The sequence below is a fragment of the Bombina bombina genome, chromosome 5 (genome assembly GCF_027579735.1).
Source record: "Bombina bombina isolate aBomBom1 chromosome 5, aBomBom1.pri, whole genome shotgun sequence".
Taxonomy (NCBI): Eukaryota; Metazoa; Chordata; class Amphibia; order Anura; family Bombinatoridae; genus Bombina; species Bombina bombina.
This window is the reverse complement of record NC_069503.1, coordinates 1,023,839,296-1,023,861,305: the sequence shown is the minus strand read 5'-3', so window position 1 is coordinate 1,023,861,305 and position 22,010 is coordinate 1,023,839,296. Positions and strand designations below refer to the sequence as shown.

The following is a 22,010-nucleotide window of genomic DNA, read 5'->3' as shown; positions in this document are numbered from 1 at the left end:
CACTATAAATTCATTATGCTTTGGGATTTAGTTTTCTAAAAATGTATCTGGCACTGATATTCATAATGTCTTAGACTTTAGAAGATATAGGATTCAAATTCAAGGCTTCATGCTAGTTTTCAAAGAAGTGATGTTTTCCATGTGACTGATTCAAATGGTGTCATGGTTCAACATAACCCTGGCATGCAGTTCAAGTGACCAATTAGTGTTTTTAATTGTAAAAGCTCTTCAAATGTAAAACTATTATACCGTTACCTGGATTTTACATCATAGTGATGTGCAACATGCTTTTATAGTAAAACAAGCATTCTCTTGTTTCCCTAAAGAGAAATCAGAGTTGGCAATGAAAGATTGAACACAGGGTTTTGTCAGCTTCTACTCAAAGTTATTTTAACATTTAGCAGAAATTCTTTCATGTGCTTTAATTCCAATAGAGTGGGTTGGTTCAGTTGGTAACATATGGTTACATGTGTCAAACAAGTAGCATTAAAAAGAGGCTAGTATACTTCAGTTTAGAGACAGAAAATATAAGTGTGCACTGTTTTATTTTGAGCCTGAGATAGCCCATTACAAACTAGTTTACCTTTTACTCTTTGTTGGAATACATTTTGACTGTGTACAATACATTTTTTAAGTTCACCTCTTCCCATAGGTCAAGTGATACAAATTCATTTTGGTTGGTATTCTTTTAAGGCTGGGCATCTTAGGAAAGGTTTCTATATCTGTATAAAACATACATTACCTTTGTGAGTCAGTATTGTTTAACCAAGTGAAACGATTCTGGTATAAATAAAGAATAGATAGATTGAATAACTATGGTAGAATAGTAACTACATATTTTTTTTTTTACATGCTGTGCTGCATATTCCAATTCATTTATTCTGTCTCTAAACTAAACTAGTGTCACTTTGTTTGGGTAAAATCAAGTTTGTGACTTTAGAATTGTTTCTACTTTTTCTTTTTTTCTTTCTTTCTTTTTTTTTTTAAGGGGCTTGCGTGGAATATTACTAAGCTGCAATTTATCAAAATCAAGCTAAATCTGATGTCCCTTTATGAAGGAGTCACAGTTACTAATTGGATACAAGACGTGCAGTAGTCCATGTGCAATTTGATCATGGCTGAGTGCACAGTCTCTATCAGCACCCTCTGCGAAGGAGCAAAAGCTGACTATTGACATTGTAGCTGGCCTCATGCCACAGTTAGTAAAGGCTAAAACTTGTGTAGCAGTTAAATACATGGTTTACACACACACACACACATATATGCAGTATGTATATATATATATATATATATATATATATATATATATATATATATATACACTGTATATATATTTATACCCTTCTCATGTATTGTCATGATATTTTAAAGGCAATGCAGGAAGCCAATGATACATAGAATGTGACCCAAAACAGGAGTCATGGCACCAGCATACAATCCAGTGTTAGGGAGAATATGGTAATGTCTTCAATTGGCTCCAAATTCACATTATCTGAAGAGCCGTTCAGTCAAAAAAGTTTGAGAGCAGCTCATTAAAAATAAAATAAAATAATAATAATTGTCATTACCATTCTGCTTTCTGATCAAATTAACATTTTTTCTTAAACTCTAGAAGGAGGCTTTCACCATGCCCTTTGTAAACAGCTTTATGAGCAGTTTAATTTTGCAGAGAATACACTGTACCCTGATGTTTAAATAGCTGCAGCTAATTTGTTACATGCCAGACCAGACACAATTTATCAGTTTTAAAAAGAAAGGCTTTGGATGAACATGTTGCTTTCCCAGACAACACCTTACTTGTTCCACCAGAACTGCCTAAGATAAAGAGTTGTTACTGCTCAACACACTCCTTCGTCTTTAAAAACAAATCCAATAGTAGCATTTTATTTAACATTTCCCTTTCTACTCCACCACATATTTATACAATAGTAGCAAAATGTAATTGCACTAACTGCACTATTTCTAGGACATATTTCATATATTGTATTGCATTTGTACTATGGTCAATTAAAGTCATTACTATTTCCACATGCACTTTTTACTTACTATTATCGGAACTATGTCTACTGTTTCACAGTATCAGTCTTCAGTATATTCTGTACTGGATTAATATATATATATATGTATATATATATATATATATATATATATATATATATATATATATATATATATATATATATATATATATATATATATATATATATATATACAGGTGGCCCTCAGTTTACGCCAGTTCAATTTGCGTCGTTTCAGAATAACAACCTTTTTTTTTTCAGTCATAGGACTGCTATTGAAATGCATTAAAAATCAGTGCACTAATTAAAATAGCCAGTAGGTGGAGCTGTCCGCTTGTGTTTCAGCAAAGTTAAGCTAGTTTAACAGCCTGAAATTGATCTGTGTACACAGATCAGACAAGGCATATCAAGCAAGATCTTGCAGACACTTCCCTATTATATTCCTGTCCAGCAGCTTGAGGTGAGGGTGCCTAACTGCCTATTAATCACTGCAGATTGAAATGCATAGAATAGGTGCAGAACCAATATTATCTAACATGCTAACAATGCAGAGAACTGTTTGCAGAAAAATGCAAGTAAAAAAACGTTATTGTTCATTAAACTTAGTTTGATGATGATACAATCTATATTATTAGGTTTATAATGCTGTTTAGCATTTAAAGTCTTAATTTCAAACATTTAAAAATAATGTATTAGGTGTTACTTATGACAATTTTGAGAGGGGCCTAGAACCTAACTCCCTCACTTCCCATTGACTTTCATTATAAACTGGGTTTCAATTTACAATCGTTTCGATTTACAACCATTCCTCCTGGAGCATTTAAAGTCTTCATTTCAAACATTTAAAAATAATGTATTAGGTGTTACTTATGACAATTTTGAGAGGGGCCTGGAACCTAACTCCCTCACTTCCCATTGACTTTCATTATAAACTGGGTTTCAATTTACAATGGTTTCGATTTACAACCATTCCTCCTGGAACCTAACCCCGGTTCCAAATGAAGCAAGAAAACACACGTTTTCTTGCTTCATTTGATGCCATACTGAATAATAATGACACAACAATAATAATAGTAATAATATTGCATAGTTCTGTACCTGTATTGAGTAGTGGAGTTTCTGTATGTATGTTAAAATGATTTTCCTAGCTGTACAACTTCCTTTAGTTTTACATGGACGTGCAATATGAATAATTTGCTATATGTAATCTTATGTCAGTGATGTCACACATTTTACTATTGACATATGTTAGGATTGCTATCATATCAATCTAGATACCTTCTAAGCTTACTAATGTCTTTGCATTTAAACACTTGTGTGGTCTTCCCCACCCTCTATTTGTATTATATTTTCCTTCTTCATCCATACCCTTTCCTTCAAAATTCACCATTACTATGTTCACCTTTTACTCTCTAATTTCCCTACTCCCCATCTCATTTCAAATTAAGAGGATTAAACTGTAAGTTTTTCTCTTCTTTACTATTAGAGCTTATTATTTTTTTAGGGCCCAAGAAAATCTCATCATTAATGTTGCTAATACTCCGTTATCAAAGACACACTAGGGGTCCCTGTACATAGTAGAAAACAGAGCTTGGCATGGCCTTTATAAATAGCTAGTTATATGCTATTCATTTGTTATTTATAAAGATTTAATTCAATTTCTGTTTTCTCCATCTTTTCTGTGTATGCACCCCTGATGTGCCTTTGGATTTTGCTGTTGATTTGGAGAGGTTGAGGGAAGCAGCCAACCAGAGGAAATTGTTTTAATTTATTGTTTTCTATTTTTTTAGTGTAATACATATCATTGTTTTGTACCATTGGAATTGTTTTTAGAAAGTCTTCCTCTCTAGTAAGTCAAGATAACAGATATCTTTTTATTTTTTATGTATTTCTGTGTTCTCAGGACACTTAAAGAGGTCATGATTTCAGAACTCTTCGGATTTGGTCATGGAAGGCAAACTGGGTTTCAAGCAATTAGATTATGCGTTAACATCGCTAGACTGAGGGTTTTTTTCTGCGCGCCTCGGGTTGCGCTCATATTACAAGTTGAAAGTAAAAAGTTTGCATGCGAGTGAAAACCCAACACACGCAAAGAGTTGTACTTAGAATATCATGACCGCGTTAGCGTTTTCTCCCATAGACTTCAATAAAGCACAAACTGAAATAATTGCTTTCAATGCGTGTTTTTGAAATATTACATATAATATATTGAAAAATATTAATAAAAATAGTTTAAAATTATTATAATACTGTAAAACATATATATATATATATATATATATATATATATTCTGTAGATTATTTTGAATATTTTACAGTATGTATAATAATTTTCAATAATTTTTATTAAAAATGTTTAATATTTTATAGGTAATATTTCAATAACACACATTCTAGATAGTAATTCTTCACATAGAAAATAATATATTTTTATTATTAAACTAGTCCTAAAGCCTGTGTACAAGGGCCAAAATCCCTATCCACTTGGATCCCCTCTCCTTCCCTCCTTCCCTGCTGCTCTCAACTATTTTTTTTTCTGTAGTGCAGTGGTCCCACTCACTCCCCCCCATGCACCCCCTCCCCCCTCTGCTGTCTGATCCTCACTAATTGATCCTTCCTTATGGCCAGGTATGTTTGTCTTCACGCAGTCTCTACTGAGCATGACTGTATCGGGAATAACATACTTGGCCTTTTATAATATAGGATATATATTTATATGTATATTTTCTATGTATATCTGATAATTTAAAATACATTTCTATACCTATATATCTATAGGAATAGATATATAGGTATAGGTATATATATATATATATATATATATATATATATTCAGATTAAAAAGGTACATTATCCTGTAAGTAAAGAAAATTGGAATGTTAAGTATGTACAGTACATACTGTATATAGTAAAACGCATAAATACTTTAATACATATGTCGACAAGTATAACCATATATTTATACATAGATATGAATATTTAGACGTGTGTATGTAGGTGTTTCTTTATTAAAGCCATTTGCAGGCCTTTTTTTTTTTTTTAAACATCTGAGATCTCATATCTTTTAGCCCTTATAACTTTTTTTTATTTTTTTGAGTTTTGAAAAAGCTTTATTGAAATAACTTCAAACATTTACAAGCAGAGAATAAAACACTCACAACATAAGTCTGTTGGCAATCATCGAAATCCCTGTGTTTCAGTTCTTACATTTGTTGTGGGTTAAACAAAATAATACAATAATAAATAAACTAGAAAGGCCATCAAACAACAATTATCAATATTGGTTACATAGAGAATTGTCAATATGAATTTTGCAAGTCTTTAGCAGGACATAAAGAAAAAGAAGCATAGACAAACGAAGGAAAGGAAGAGGAAAGAAAAAGAAGAAAGAGGTCAAATACACGTGTTCCTGAGTGAAGTGAAATAAAGTTTGCTGAGGGATATTAAAATTACAGTATGGGTTTACCCCTATCAAGGGTGTTAGGTTATCTGGCATCCTCCTGGTAATTAGCTGCGGGGTCTGGATTCCCATAGGAAGAGAATCTCGCAATAGAAATCCAATTGGTTAATGGAGAAGTAATGAAACCTCTCTAGTCGTATATTTAGCGAAAGCTGAGCAAGCCACTCGTCAGTCGTAGGAGTAATCTCCTGTTTCCATTTCCGAGGAATGACTTGCTTAGCACTATTCAATGCAATGTGTAGAAGCCTAGTGTGGGCCTTAGATTGCATTTTGGGAATATCATGGAAGAGTAAAACTACTGGATCTAGAGGAATGTCGCGTCCTAGGAGTTTGCTAATTTCCTTAGTTATGGAGCACCAAAATGGCTGAATACTAGGACATGACCACCAAATATGGTACATGCAACCCTCTTGGTTGCACTTCCTCCAGAATCTGTTAGATGTCAGGGGAAAGATGTATTGTAGGCATTGCGGGGTCAAATACCATCTCATTAAGAGTTTATAATTGACTTCCAGCAGGGAGGCCGAGTGAGAAGATTTGGCTATGTTGTGGAAAATTTTATTCCATTCCTCTACTGATTCTTGCCCCGCAAGGTCTTTTTGTCATTTTTGTGTGTAAGAAGGAAGGTGATCTGTTGGAGGTGAGTTCAGAATAGCATACAAAAGAGATATAGTATGGGCTGGTTGGTGAGGTGCACTACAGAGTTGTTCAAATCTAGTGCGAGTACGCACCAGATCCTGTTTGTTTTTATGAATGTTGATAAAATGTGTCAGCTGATTATATCTTAGCCAGGTAGCAAAGAAGTCATTCTCCAAGTTTTGCATTTGTGTAATTGGGATTATTTTTGTTGCCTCCGTCAACAGATAGACCGGGAGAAGTCCATGGATGTCTAGTTTTAAATTGTTTGGTGGAGAATTCCCCACCAAGAAGTCAGGATTGGAGAGTGATGGTGTGAGAGGGGATGGGATACTAGAGAACGAGGTGTTTTTCTGTATCTGTCTAGACCATACCTGAAAAGTTTCTTTTATAATGGGATAGTTTTGGATTGTAGAAGGTCGGTGTTCAGGGGGAAGCCAACAATAGCTCCCTAATTGGGGTATCCCCGTTAAGTCCTGTTCCAGGGAGACCCAGGCTTTAGGTGAAGATGCCGACTGGTAACACCAATCAACAATCCTCTGAAGGATAGTGGCATCTTTGTAATTCTGGAGATTTGGTACACCTAGTCCTCCCCTAGTTGGATGCAGATATAGTGTTGTTTTAGATATCCTTGGTGGTCTTTTACGCCATATGTAAGAGTTAGTGATAGACTGTAGTGTAGGGAGGAAGTGATTAGGAAGTGGGATAGGGACTGTTTGGAAGATATATAAAAGTTTAGGTAACAAATTCATTTTTACCACATTAATCCTTCCTATCCAAGTAATTGATTTAGGGAGCCAAGATGCAATAAATGAGTTGAATTCGTGTATAAATCTTTCATAGTTATATTTGAACAGGTCATGTAGTTTAGGTGATAAATGTAAGCCCTTATAACATTTTAATGCAATTTTCTTTTAAATATTTTGTAATCAGACAGTGTTAATATTAGTGTAACTGTACTGTTAAATGTACTATTAAATGTACATGTTTACTTTCAACGTGTGTTATTTCTGTTGTGTGCAAAAAGCCAAGAAATACCCCATATTGCTTGCGCGCTACAGTTAGCGTGCCACTTGTAATCTAGTCTGATTGTCTCTCCTTTGCTTAAAGGGACATAAAACATGTTGGGATATAATAATATGTACTTTAATTACTGTTCCTGCAAATTTATACTGCAGTGCCTCGCCATTAACCCTTTCATTTTAGTTTCTGACTTGTAAAGCTCTCACTCCCCCCACACATTTCCTTCTATTGCTGTATCTATATCTATTGTTGTTTTTGTAGAATGCAAAAATGCATAGGGATTATCTGCTAGAGCATGCCTAGAAGCTGTGAACTCAGTTGAAATAAAATGCCTGTGTATTAACACTGATAAGAGGGGTGGAGTTGGCTGCTCCAGGCAGCTTAGCTATGTAATTCATTTTGCTTATTTTTGAAAATTATTTTAAAATACTTGCCAGCAATTTTTAAACTATTTTTTTTTTTTTAATTTTTATGCAAACTATTTTTAATTAATTAGCCCTTTTAGGATATGCACAGATCTCAATCTGTTTTATGTCCCTTTAAGTGATAGCACCTTCAGATCCAGACCTATTGGGGTTACTTGATGAATGGGAATGAGAAACACTGTTTGACCTAAAGCTAAATATACAAAAACAAACTTGTTGTTCCGCCTTACTACAGATTTCATACCACAAATCACACAATGACAGATTGTCAATTACACCTTAATTTAACATCTTTCTTTTTAACAGTGATCCCCATTTTATCCTCAAATGAAAATTCAGCTAACGCTTAGCAGCACTTTTCAATCACAATTTTTTTCTGTTTTCCTCTAAATAACCTCAAGAATAATGGATCCACACAAGTTAATGCCAATAATTAATATTTTTCCATATACACAGTTTCTAACATGATATCATTGTTTTATGTTAGAGTTGGTTAAGCTGTTTAAAACATATTTTTAATACTCAAATAAAACATGTATTTTATTTCCAATATTAATCAGCATAGGTCACTGACATGAGCTTTTGAGAAAGTAGGAAGTTACCAATATAATGCATAAAGGCTTGTAAGCATGTGAGCACTGTGGAAACCTTACCTGCTTTGTTTACTAATATTAGAGAACTGGGATTGTGTAAAAGGCACACAGACAGGAACAAAAAAATATGGAACTAAGGCTTAGTGTTTGTGAATTGTTTTCCTTTATATCCCAAATTGAAAAGTGAATGCTTTGCTTACCTTGTGGGTGTGTTTTTTTATTTTTGTATTTACTTTATTATGGGTTTATAGATATGTTGTAGGTGCCCCAAATAGTTTTATTTTTCTATCTTCACATAAATAGTGCCACAAGTATAATACTTTCACCTAATCTTGCGTTAAGAGGTACATGAAACTGATTTTTAAATGGATCTGTTTAGCCCCGGATTTACATTATATATAACTATGCAATTGATCTGCTCATTTGCAGCCCAAGCACCAAACAGGAATAACACAGTCTGGTTGATGTGCATGCACTGCACATGCACTTGAGTAGTACTTATGATGAGTCAGTATGGTGCATTTATGCCAATCAGCTCCAGTTTCTGGGCCTAATGATCTAAAGCTTCGGAATCTGGTTAGATTAACTGAGACGTCTTGTCAGTACAGCAAGGCCCCTTAAATAATTTTAGAAATGGAAATAATTTTAGCTTGATAGCTGTTTAAGTTGTTATGCATGGTTCTGGAAGTGATGGAGAGACACATACATTGCAATACAATGCTAAAACTAAAAAGCCCCCAAAAGATTTTACGTGATTTGTCATCATGTTGGCGATTTTTTGCTAATTGGGCCTCACGTCAGGTCCATTGAAAAGGTGCAGATCTTAAAATGAAAGGAAAGTATTTTACATTAAAGTTAATTATAATACTATGCTGGGAATAAAATCAATTTTATGTTCATTGAAAGGGACATAAAAATACAAATTGAATTTCCAATAAAGGGCCAGATTACAAATGGAGTGCAAATTAACGCTTCAGCTTTAATTGCACTGGAAGTAAACTATTTGTGCTTGTCAACACTGATTGGCTAAAATGCAAGTCTGTGAAAAGGACGGAGATAAGTGGGCAGTCTGCAGAGGCATATATACAAGGTAATCACTTAGGTATAAAGTATATAAATATAACTGGGTTGGTTATGCAATGGGTAATAAAGAGATTATCAATCTTTTTAAACAATAAAAATTCTTAAGTAGACTGTCCTTATAAATTACATTTTCATAATTCTGATAGAGGATGCAGTATTAAGAAACTTTCCAATTTACGTCCATTATCACATTTTGCACAGTCTTTTTATATGCACCTTTCAGGGGCACTTTCTAGTCTATGATTTGCTGATGACTACCACATGATACAAGGGAAAAATACTTTTGTTAGAAAAAAATCTACTGCTTATTTGAAATAGAGAGTAACTGTTGCACTTGTTAATTAAACAATTCTATTGTATTTGATGGACCGTTAAACGGGAGACTACACTAAAAGTTAATAAAATGTGTGTCTATTTTATTTATTTATCTTTTAAATAAGATATTGCATTCAGTGATTACCAATTCAAAACAAAAATTGCTTTTTTAAACTCTGTGCTAGAATGTTCTGAACACTCATTGACATATATTGTATAATCTATGTGTCTTTTGGTTGTGTTAGTATCCACATGTTATTAAAAAAGAAAATTAGAAAGACCAAATATATTTGGCATCAATTTACCCCTATGGAATTTAAGACAGAGTATCGTTTTTGATTAAAGAAAAACAAGATTACACTAGATATAAAAAAAAAAACCCACATTGTTTTTTTATACTGTAAAAGGATTTGTTAACATAAGTTTACATATTAATTCTTCCCATGAGATCAGTAGTATTAAAACATTTTTTCTGTCTCCTGGGAGATAAATAATATGTTGTCACTTTAGATTAATTGCTTGGAAAAAAAACCCCCATGAGCAAGAATTGAGAATTGAAGTTTGGTAATTAGAGTCTGGGTACTTTCTCCTTTCATTAAACATGGAATGAAACATTTGTAAAAACAAAACTGGGAAGTTAAATATTGATTACATAGTATGCAACCTCATTTATATATATATAATTTTTATTTTTTTATTATTATTTTTTCAATGCCTTATTTAAAGGGACATATATCTCTTTTCCATTTAAAAGAGAGGGTTACAAAATGTATTACATGGCTTTGTTTTCTTAAAAATGTTAGTGTACTGAATGAACCAAATGCTGTTGGAGTTGGCCCTTTCAGCCAATGAGCAGTACGTACACGTTATGTATGCACATTCATTTCCTGTTACAAGTTAAATATGCACATTCACTTCCTGGTACTTATATGTTTTTTTTTCTTTTCATGGAAAAATATTTTAACATGTTTAACTGCTGTTATATCATGAGCATAATCTTTAACTCATACAGCATTTGACAATTATTAAAAAAAACAAAACATATTTCCTGCCTGAACCTCTTCCCAATGTTAGGACGTTCCATGCAGTCCTAACTGCGTTGGGCTTTAACGACATTAGGACGGCATGGAATGTCCTATCCATTTGGGTGTACTGAAGCCAACAGCGCTTTGTGAATGGGATCACGGTCTGGAGGGCATGCCTAGCATCATAGGGATACCCCCTGACCCGATCCCATCATTAAAATTTCGTGATCGCATACACAATCATGTGATTTCAATTTGTTTACATTGGAATGTTGTTCCAATGTAAAAAAAAATTGGCCCGGTTAGGAAAGGGTTAATAGGTTATGAAACCCACATTTTGTCTTTGGTGATTCTGACAGACCACACAATAATAATAACAAGCAAAAAAATAAAATTTACTTATATTATCAAATTTCCTTTTTTTCCCATGATATTCTTTGTTGAAGACCATGCACATGTTCTGAGAATTATATGGCTCTTGCAAATGTATAACATTATTAAAACATTGTTTGTTTTTCCAAAACTCCTGTAATATAGTGGTTCAGGCACAATCATGCTCCTAAGCCTCCCTACCTAAACAAATGATACCAAGAGAACAAAGTAAATTTGATAAGTCAATTAAAAACTTTGATAACATTGTATACTCAATAAATCATGGGAGAAAAAAATGAGTTTCGTGAAATTTAGGTGTTCAATTATATAATAGTCCACTTTGTAATGCCTCATTGATACAATTAAACATTATACATAGTTGATTTGAAAGCTCACAAAAAATATTTTTTATTTTTTAGGTTGGTGGTTTGATGCTTGCGGCCCTTCAAATCTTAATGGGATGTACTATAATGCAGGACAAAATCATGGAAAACTGAATGGAATAAAATGGCATTATTTCAAGGGTCCAAGTTATTCCTTACGAGCAACATCTATGATGATTCGGCCATTGGACTTTTAATTCAATATCAAAACAATGGAATACTGTTAATTTTTAATAACTCTATTTCAATCAGCCAATTATGGGACTTTACAAAAATGTGTTAAAATGCCCCTTTTACATGGTTGACTGAATTTAATACCATGGTGGTTTAACTCAACTAACAAAAATCAGTATAGATAATGGAGAAAACCTTGGACATTTTTAATTTGGATTGTTATATATGAATTTACTTTACGCGATTGCATGTGATGCCCTTAATTAAAAAGGCAAAAATGACATTGGATAAGAGTGGGTCGAAGATATCATCAAATCAATGGATTCAGCAATCAAGAACAATGGATGGATAAAGCCCATAATGCATTTATAAAACACAAAAAACTGAAAAACCATGACTATGCGATTGGATTGGTCATATTTGAATTGGTTACTCATAATCAATATGTGTTAATATAAGGAACTGACTCTCTTTTTTTTAAATAAATCAGCAACAATTTTATTGTAAATAGTGAACTGCAAAGATACAGTTTATCATTTTGGAAAAGTTACACAGCATTTAAAACAAACAACGATTTTTGCATCTTAAAACCTTACTTTGGAGAATAAACAAAATTATTTTTATATTGCTTCAAATATCTATATTCACTATTGCTTATTAAAAATATTAAAGAACGTTTTTTTGTATGCCACTATTTTTCTGAACAAAATGCTAAAAGAAAGAATTATGCACATACATTAAAAGAAGTATATATTTTTTCTAAAGCCTCCATTCATCTGCATCAGATCAAGCTATATATGTGTATCGTAAAAATATCATATTTTAAGAAAATTTACCATTTTTGGTAGTTCTAAGTTATTTTTTAACTTTTTTTTAGGGCAATCTAAAATTAAAAAGATCATATAGCATAAAAGCATAAATATTTTCCATTAATTGCTAGTTGTCCGTTTATAAAGTATTGTATATTTTATCATCGTGCAACTATTTTTTTAATATAATTTTCACCATTTCTTTCAGTTTCTATGTGATCACAGCAACAGACATCTTGTGCAAACCTGTATATTTGAACACAGGCAGAGATTATTATCTATAGACAAGTTTTTTTCCAAACAAAGGGACACATTCTCTATAGCTCTCTGGTCTTCTGAGATAATTTAATAGGTTCTGGTTGTGAAGGAGAGACACCAATAATGGTAAAATTAAATAAATAAATATTTTGTGTGATTTCTCCTAATGTCAGTGAGTTTTTGCTAATAAATGGCCCTAAATAAGAGACCTGAGTTTGCATATTTCATATAATTTCCTGTAATTTAAAGGACTATTAAACTTTTTTTCTTATATTATTTCATTTGCTTCAATTTCTTGATATCATTAGTTGAAAAGCATACCTAGATAGGTTCATGATCAGCAGTGCACTACTGGAAGCTAGCTGCTGATTGGTGCATGCATATATGTGTATATATATATATATATATATATATATATATATATATATATATATATATATATATATATATATATATATATATATATATATATATATATATATCCTGTAATTGGCTAAACCAATGTGTTCAGTTAGCTTCCAATAATGCATTGCTTACCAAGATAATTAAAGGGGCACTAAACCCCCAAAAATTCTGTCCTGATTCAGATAGAGAATACAATTTTAAACAACATTCCAATTTACTTCTATGATATATTTTGCTTAATTTTTTAGATATCCTTTGTTGAAGGAATAGCAATGCACATGGGTGAGCCAATCACATGAGGCATCTATATGCATCAACCAATAAGAAGCTACAGAGCATATCTAGATATGCTTTTCAACAAAGCATATCAAGAAAAGAAAATACATTAGATAATAGAAGTAAATTAGAAAGTTGTTTAAAATTGCATGCTCTTTCTAAACCATGAAAGAAAAAAATAGGGTTTCATGTCCCTTTAAACAAATTTATATATAAGTTTAAAATGTGTTCTTTCACATGAATATTACAAACTTGTTGAGTATATGTCCATTTTCAAAATAAGTCATTTTAACACATATTACAAACTACAAGCAACATAATACATAGTATTTGAATTGTATGACTTTGTAGTATGAAACTTTCAGTGACAACTAGCCTATAGCATGGAATAAAATACATTTATCTTAATATAGTTTGATTATATGATTGTTTTCATTTTAAACACGGTATTGTATAATTATTGTGATCTGTTAAATGTTTCATTATATCAGATGCCTGTTCAGTTTAAGCGAACTACTAAGCAATGACTGAATGGCAAGGAATAAAATCATTTAAATCTACAAAACGTAGCACAATGCATGTCATATAAAGCTAATAACACAACCATTTCCCATAAATATACTGTTTTTATTTATTATTATTATCTACTATTATGGTTTGGGATTTTTATTTGGTGTAAGTTGAATACCCTGTTTGTCCATGGTACAAATAAATAGAGGAAGCTCATATATACCTGTATCACAACAATTTTGTGTAAAACATTTGTCAGGTTTTGTGTTATTTACTAGCTATTTTTTCACAAACTATTAAAGATGTAGACAGTGCATTAATCTTTATTTCTTAATGGTGATTCTCAGTGAGAGTTACAATAATGTGAATATTTGACTAGCTGTTCTGCTAGTAATTTACTAATTATATAGCTTGGATATTTTTTAAACTGTTATTGTTTTGATCATTAAAAATGTCTATTAAATGAACCATAAAAACTACCAGCCATAAATTATTTTGTTGTTGTTTAATTAATCTTTATTGAACAGTCTACATTGTTAATGTGCATATACATTTTGAGTAATTAAAATCCCAAATTGTGTAATTTTTAATGCAGAAATTAAGTACTTTTGTTTCTTAAAAAGCTTTGGGTTGGGAGTGGATAATATAAACCACTATTTAAATCACATAATTAAAAACTAAATAAAATCATAGAACTGTTACATAATATAATACCAATTATTTTATGCAATCTTAGAGTCTCCAAGCTATTGTTTGTTGAATTTGTAATTATTTACTGTGTCCAGTGGTTGTTAGAAGTTTCTGGTGTCTTCTTCTGTCAGCTCACTATTGGCTAGATTACAAGTGTTGCGGTACGGCTTTTAACGCTGAAAAAATGGCCATTCCAGCGTAATGGCCAGTAACGCATATTACGAGTCGTGTTGGTATAGCTATACCACAAGCATTTTAGCCTGTAACGCAATGTCGATTCCCCACTCAAAAAATGACATTTTTGTGTGGGATTTTCATTGTGCCGGTATTACAGGTTCAGGCTAAAAAGATTGCGTTACAGCCTATACCGACACGATCCATACTGCCACCTGAGACCATTAGTTATGGATTTTGTGTAACAAAAATGTTTCACAAAACTCATAACTAAAAGTGTTACAAAGTACATTAACACCCATAAACTACCTATTAACCCCTAAACTGCCGCCCTCACGCATCACAAACACTATATTACACCTATTAACCCCTAATCTGCCATCCACCCACATTGCGACTATTAAATAAAGTTATTAACACCTAATCTGCCACAACCCACATCGCCAACACTATTTAAATATATTAACCCCTAAATCGCCGCTTCCCGACATTGCCGACACTAATAAGTTATTAACCCCTAATCCGCCACTCCCCGACATCGCGACACCTAAATAAAGCTATTTACCCCTAAACTGCCCCCCCCCCACATCGCAAAACACTAAATTAAACTATTAACCCCTAAACTTAACACCCCCTAACTTTAAATTACAATATAACTATCTTTAAATAAATAAAAACTTAGCTGTGAAATAAAAATAAACCTAACATTAAACTATAAATTAACCTAACATAAAAATAAAAAAAATACTACCAATTAAAAACCTAAATTACAAATTTAAAAAAAAATCTAAAATTACAAAAAATAAAAAACACTAAATTACGAAAAATAAAAAACACTAAGCTTACAAAAAATAATTAACAAAATGATCAAAAATAAAAACAATTACATCGAATCTAATAGCCCTATAAATATAACCCCTCCAAAATAAATACACCCTCTAACCTACAATAAACTACCAATAGCCCTTAAAAGGGCCTTTTGTAGGGCATTGCCCTAAGTTAAACAGATATTTTACCTGTAAAACCGACCACCCAACTAACCCCCCAAAATAAAAAAAAAATAACTGTAAAAAATCCTAAACTACTCACTGCCCCTAAAAGGGCATTTGTATGGGCATTGCCCTCAAAAGGGCATTCAGCTCTTTTACATTTAAAAATAAAGATGCTGCCATCTTTTTGTTTTATAAACTACACTAGACTAAATTAACCAGAGATCTAATCCAGCCACTTGTAATGGATGATTAATTATCGCGCAAATGGGCAAATTTGCCCATTTCCGGCAGCAAGATAATTTCGCACTCCACTTGTAATCTAGCCTTATATGTATAAACTAGTTGATCACCAGATGGCCTCAGGTACAGTGACATTCTCAAATCACTTGAGGCTTTAAAACAAACAATAGAAATGAAGGCACATCATAGAGCAAATCAGATGTACAAGAGAGAAATCCAAGGTGCATGATAACAAGCATACTCACAAGCTCAGTCGTGCTGTTAGATGCAGACTGGGAATTTGCCCTATCTCATTGATCCACATGTGAATGTATAGAACCTACAGCTACTCTCAATGACTGATTTTGTACATATAAATTTAGTTTATTTAAAAAAAAACCAAAACATATTGCTAATTAGGATTCCACAAAGTGTCCTCATACAAAGTCGCAAACATGCTACGCGTTTCTCAGCTTGAAAGCTGTTTCATCAGGTTGAAAACAATGCAGATTCTGACTGTCTGTAGTGGTTATAATACAATTTAGCCTGTCTAGTGTATATTTTATTGTTAAATATAGCCAAGGAGACTTAGGGCCCTATTATCTAAAGATGATAGGGCCCTAAGCGAGATAATAAAAAAATGCTTACCAGTACTTTTATTTTACTGGTGGAATTATCTAAAATTTTACCCTGAAAACAGGGGCGTATACTGCATTTTCGTATGAGAAAGAGATGACCAATTACAAAAGTGCACAAGGAAAATAGAAAATTAAACATCATACTAAACTAATAACTAAACCATTCACACGTAAATATGCAGTAAAAAGATTGTATTATAAAGATACATCAAATATAGTAACAAATGTTTTCACCAAAAATTGTATTTTATAAAAAATGTAGACATTTGTATGTTAAGTGCGCAGGAAAACATCATATTAAATATGTACTGTATAAATCGTAATTTAAATACACCAGATGTTGTAAACATACATATAAATTCGTACTTATAAGTACAAAATACAAAGCATTATTTTAGTTTTATCGCAAAATGGATTTTTCTTGCAAATGGAAAAATGGTGAGGTAGTGACAAAATATGCAAAATACTTAATACACTAATAGAAAAACACATGCATACAAAAATAGAGGTGATGGTAAGATGCACAGAAATCACTGCAGAGAAATCATTGCAACGTGAGCAATCTGCAGGATTTAATATTTAAAGTATATCCCCCTACTCACTGCTAACTTTGCTCTACCCTGTGAAGTTTTCCTTTCCAACGAGCTCTATTACTTTCTATGCCACTCACAGGAACTGCCCCTTTTTAAGATAATTCACTGAGGGCAGCCCATGCGAGGGACGGCATAAAATACTGAAGAGAAGTTTAGATAAGTTTAGATAATTGGGCCTCATAGTTATCTATAAAGATAGCACCATGATTTTTTGAACCAGCCAATCTGTGCAATTTATTTTATTTACAAGTTAACAGTATCTGTTGCTGTACCTTGGGCTTTTTTTTTTTTTTTTTTTAATCATAATGGGTTTGGCAAGATGAATCTCTAGTTTATAACCAGAAATTCAGGATTTGAATTCTGCATTTCCAGACATATTTAATTATAAGTTTTACCTTTAAAAAAAATGCCTTTTCCTTTTAGCACTCTATAGTAAAAATAGTGCTGAGATATGCAACATGCATGCCATCTTCATCTTATAGAGACAATTATCTAACATTCACCAGAGCAGATGTAAAAAACCATACTGACAGGGGGCCCTCAGGGAATTCTCTATAAAACCGAACTGCCTCTGTGAGATGCCTCCCGTTTTAAGTAATGAAGTTTGCTGGAAAGGGTTACTTCCCTGGGTGAGCCAAGTTAGCAGGTAGCAGGTGGAGCACTTTAAAAATGAAATATTTCAGATAATACAAATCAGATTACTACAGAGCCCTGCCGGTGTCACGTTGAAATAATAAAGGAAAATCATTACCATACTGTAATACACTGGGCCCACAATGTAATACATTGTGAGCATGACATATTACAGCTTTTCCACTATTTAACAATTTAGTGCACATGTGAAAATCAGTAAGGCTTGCACTTAAAATAAGTGTTCCAAACAATACAGTTACATTGTGCCCACTAATAAATATTTTGTGCACATGGTGTAACTGTATAATAAGGGTCCCGATCTTCTGCTCCGTTTCTCTGTGCACAATATTGCGTCCCTAATTTGGCCAGCCAATGGGTTGGTGCAATATGAGTAGGGTGGAGTGTGTATTATCCTCGGAAAGGCTCTCGCAGTACGTAATACCCACATGTCAAAATACCATCACACTGCAGAACTACACTAATAGTTCACCATATAATAGAGAGGGAGTCCTGCCCAGGATAATACATACTGCCACCTACTCAAATTGCACCACTCAATTGACTGGCCATATAAGGGTGGCGACATTGTGGAATGAGCACAGATGAAAGGAGGAGGAGACTGGGACCTTTATACAGTTATATTGTAAGCACAAGATAGTTCATTTGTGCACATGATGTTACTGCATTATTTGGGGCATTTATTTTGTGCACACCGTTTACTGATTGTCTCTTGAAAAGTGAAATAGTTTTTTTCAATGTGACACCGGCGGGGCTCCATAGATTACCCTGATTTCATAAAATAATATCTTACAATTGCCTCTATTTTTGTTTGTATGTGTTTTTTATAGTATGATAATAAGTGTATTGTATATTTTAACATAATCTCTAAGATAAACCTGCAAGATCGGAAGGGTGAATTGTTTAGAGAATATGGGGGATATTTATCAAAGGTATGTCGGACCTGATCTGACAGTGCGGATCAGGTCCGACATACCTCACTGAATGCGGAGAGCAATACGCTCTCCGTATTCAGCATTGCACCAGCATCTCTTGTGAGCAGCTGGTGCAACGCCGCCCCCTGCAGATTTGCAGCCAATCGGCCGCCAACAGGGGGTTGTCAATCAACCCGATCGTACTTGATCGGGTTGAATTGTGGTGATATCTGTCCGCCTGCTCAAAGCATTCGGAACTTGATAGATAGGCCCCTATGACTGACCTGAGAGAAATCTTTCAGCCGTTCCCAGGGAACACTCCTGTTCAGTCCCATAGCAGAGGTGGGGAAAATAATTTTGCAATAAAGAAAAGAATATACTTTCTAAGTAATTCTATTAAAAAACTTTTTTTGCAGTACAACTTCATTACAAATTTAACTGTAATTTAACAATACAGTTTTTTTTATGTATCTCTATTTTAATATGTAACTTATCTGTTTCAAGCTATTTTTATGAGCCCTATTGTAATGTGCACATCTCTTTCAAATACTAAAATGCAGGGAAAACCCTTTTGTGAGACACACTGTTCTCAAGGTAAAAACTGCCTTTAGAAAATTTCACCAATGGCTTCATAGTAATGCAGTAGTGGCAAGATGTCTTACAGAATTTTACAAGCCCCGAAACCTTTAGATAAATGGGCCCATATTCATTTAAACCACTGCAGCATTATAAAACAGCCCATTTCTCAGTTACTTTTATGAAAGGGTTACCAAAACGATCTGCTTCTCATTTAATGTAAAATGTATTTTCCTTGAAGCATAAATCTACTGTTATCTTAATATTTGTAGTATATGGTCTAGTTAGTGGTTCTGTAATCACAAAACACATTTTTAAGGTTTCCACAGCTATGACAAAGATTAAAACAACTGAATTTGAATACTATTTATGTAGAGAATTTAAAAATGTGGTAACATTTTCTACAGCGTCCATATTAAATTTACTTAAAATTCACAGCAATGCTTTTCAATTTGGTTAATTTAAAAAACTATTGTTTGTCTAATCTTCATACTTTTAGGCTGAAATCATCCTTGAACTACAGCATTATAAAGACACAAAAGTTCTAATGGTGTGTACTTTTTTTCTAAATCAAAGAGACTTTTTGTTTATATATAATATCTGTGTATAATATTACAGTAATCCTGTCTTTGGGGCTAAATGTGTTTACTTGCTAAATTACCAATCTCTTGTTGGATTTCTGTCCAGAATATTGTTTTGTTAATCTTCCAAGGCTTAAATTCCTTTCAGTGATATGGAAAACAATTCTAGTCTTCCTTTATGTGCTAAACTATAGCTTAGATCTTTCAAAACGACAAGACATATTTGTAGCTTTTAGAAAATAAATTCAAAGGCATTTTATTTGCTTTGTAGACCCTTTTTTTGTGTTGAACATGAAGACATAGTTTATAGCTCATTCAAATATTTCATATAGATGTAGACTTTCTTTATCATTCTCTTTTACACACCTATTTCATTGTCATCCTCACACATATAAGAAATATTTATAGATATTTACTATCTTAATGATATACTTTTTGAAGGATGTCTTTTTAACTAGTTTTCATAACAACTCCTAAACCATAACGTATATATTTTTTATTGCTATTATTATTATTTCTTAGTTAAAATAATTTCAAGGTCTATCTCCCAGCAGAGCATACAAACTTCACCTTTAGACAGTCAATATATTAGAGTAATAATAACTATACCTTTATTTTATGTAACTTCAGGCTCTGACATAAATAATAATGCTACTGGAATATTTACCCCTTTTCTTTCGAATTCCCATACTTAATTTGGACTGAATACTATTCTTCTTGGTTTTGCGCCTATGTACCTCAAGAGACTTGCATTCAGACAATTTATTCGTTACGAGCCTCTAACTCCTTACCCAAATCTACCCAATAGGACTTCATCTTTACAAGGCATCAACAAAAGTGTCTAGATCACATATGTCTGTCAGTTTATATGCATTGTCTGGTGTCTCACTGCTTTTGTAGCTCGGTTGATAAACATCTTCTCCTTCATCATTTTCACTCAACTGGTTTCTTTGATACTAAACCCTCTTGGTTCATACGTAAGCTGTTCAATAGCTCTTTCCTAGTTTCTTTCTGTTTGACTGTTTTTTATTGCATTTGGCACAGAACCCGATTTTGCATAAGAATATACATACTCTTGTCCTCTTTCACACAGGAAATTCTGTATTTATCAGAATGGCTGTAGTATTCATTTATTGATTCAATTGCTATATTTGTTGCAATTATAAAGTTGTCAAAAGCATGAAATGCAGAATAATGAACAGGAATATATTATTGAAAAAGGTAAACATAGACCTAAAAAAAATAGGCTTTTTTTTTTTTTTTACAAATAAGTTTTCCAATATTTTCATCCTTTTATTTTTTAGACCATGTACCATTTTAATAGCTCTCATTTAAACAGTTTCTACCATTTAAATTCTTCTGGAGATAAAGCCTCTAAAACTGTGCACACTATTCAATAGATGTGCAGTCCAGAAAATGTTGTTTTGGACAATAATTTTTGTTCCGAATATTTAGGGAAATAATTTTCCCCAAATATTCAGTGGCTTTACTATTAGGTATTCATTCAGTTTAAAATGTAATGAATACTGTTTTTTTTTTTAAACAAATGTACATGTTTATGTGTTCTCCAGATCATGGAGAGCATGTTAAGTTGAGTTTTAAACCGTTCAAAAAAAATTAAAGTGAACAAATGAATACTGATTATTTATGTCAGTATGTTGTTTTATATGTTTTCTTTAATTTTCTTTGATGTACTATTAAGATATTTGTTTTGTTAAAACAAAATGAAAATTACATTTTCGTGATGAAAGGAAAGACTTAATGTTAATGATTAAGGTAGTGTATGTTCATATTAACAAGATAAGCCAGAAGATCAAGTTTAAGATCAGAAGCAAAGGCTCTGTCATGGCCCCTTTGGGACATGAACTTGGGTGTCCCATGTTGTATCCCAGTGACTTTCCCCTGAACCACCAAAGGGCTTTAGTTGTGGATTCTTTCTTGTTGGTTTTCTGCTTTCCCTCTCAGGCTCTCTGGCTCCACCTCCTGCAAACTGTTAGTAATGTGCAATTATCAACAGACTATTTAAACCTGCCTGGCTAATCAGTCTTTGCCCTGACATTGAGTTTATTCAGTCTGTGCCACGGTTTGTGAAAGAAGAAGTTGATATATATATATATATATATATAAAACCTAACTCTATCGTTCTGAGTAATGGAATAAAACTCGGGCTGGTATGTCAAATGAAGCAAGAGCTTGACACGTTTCAGCCTACAATGA

General features: G+C 32.8%; 1 protein-coding gene across 1 annotated transcript in view; it reads left to right on the top strand.

The window, feature by feature from the left end:
* ANGPT1 (angiopoietin 1) overlaps positions 1-12,182 on the top strand; it is a 399,705-nt gene extending 387,523 nt beyond the window's left edge. Inside the window, exon 9 of the mRNA XM_053715282.1 lies at positions 11,370-12,182. Within this exon, the coding sequence (XP_053571257.1) occupies positions 11,370-11,530 (161 nt within the window). The 3' untranslated portion in view covers positions 11,531-12,182. The remainder of the gene's footprint in view (positions 1-11,369) is intronic.
* The last annotated feature ends 9,828 nt before the right edge of the window (positions 12,183-22,010 follow it).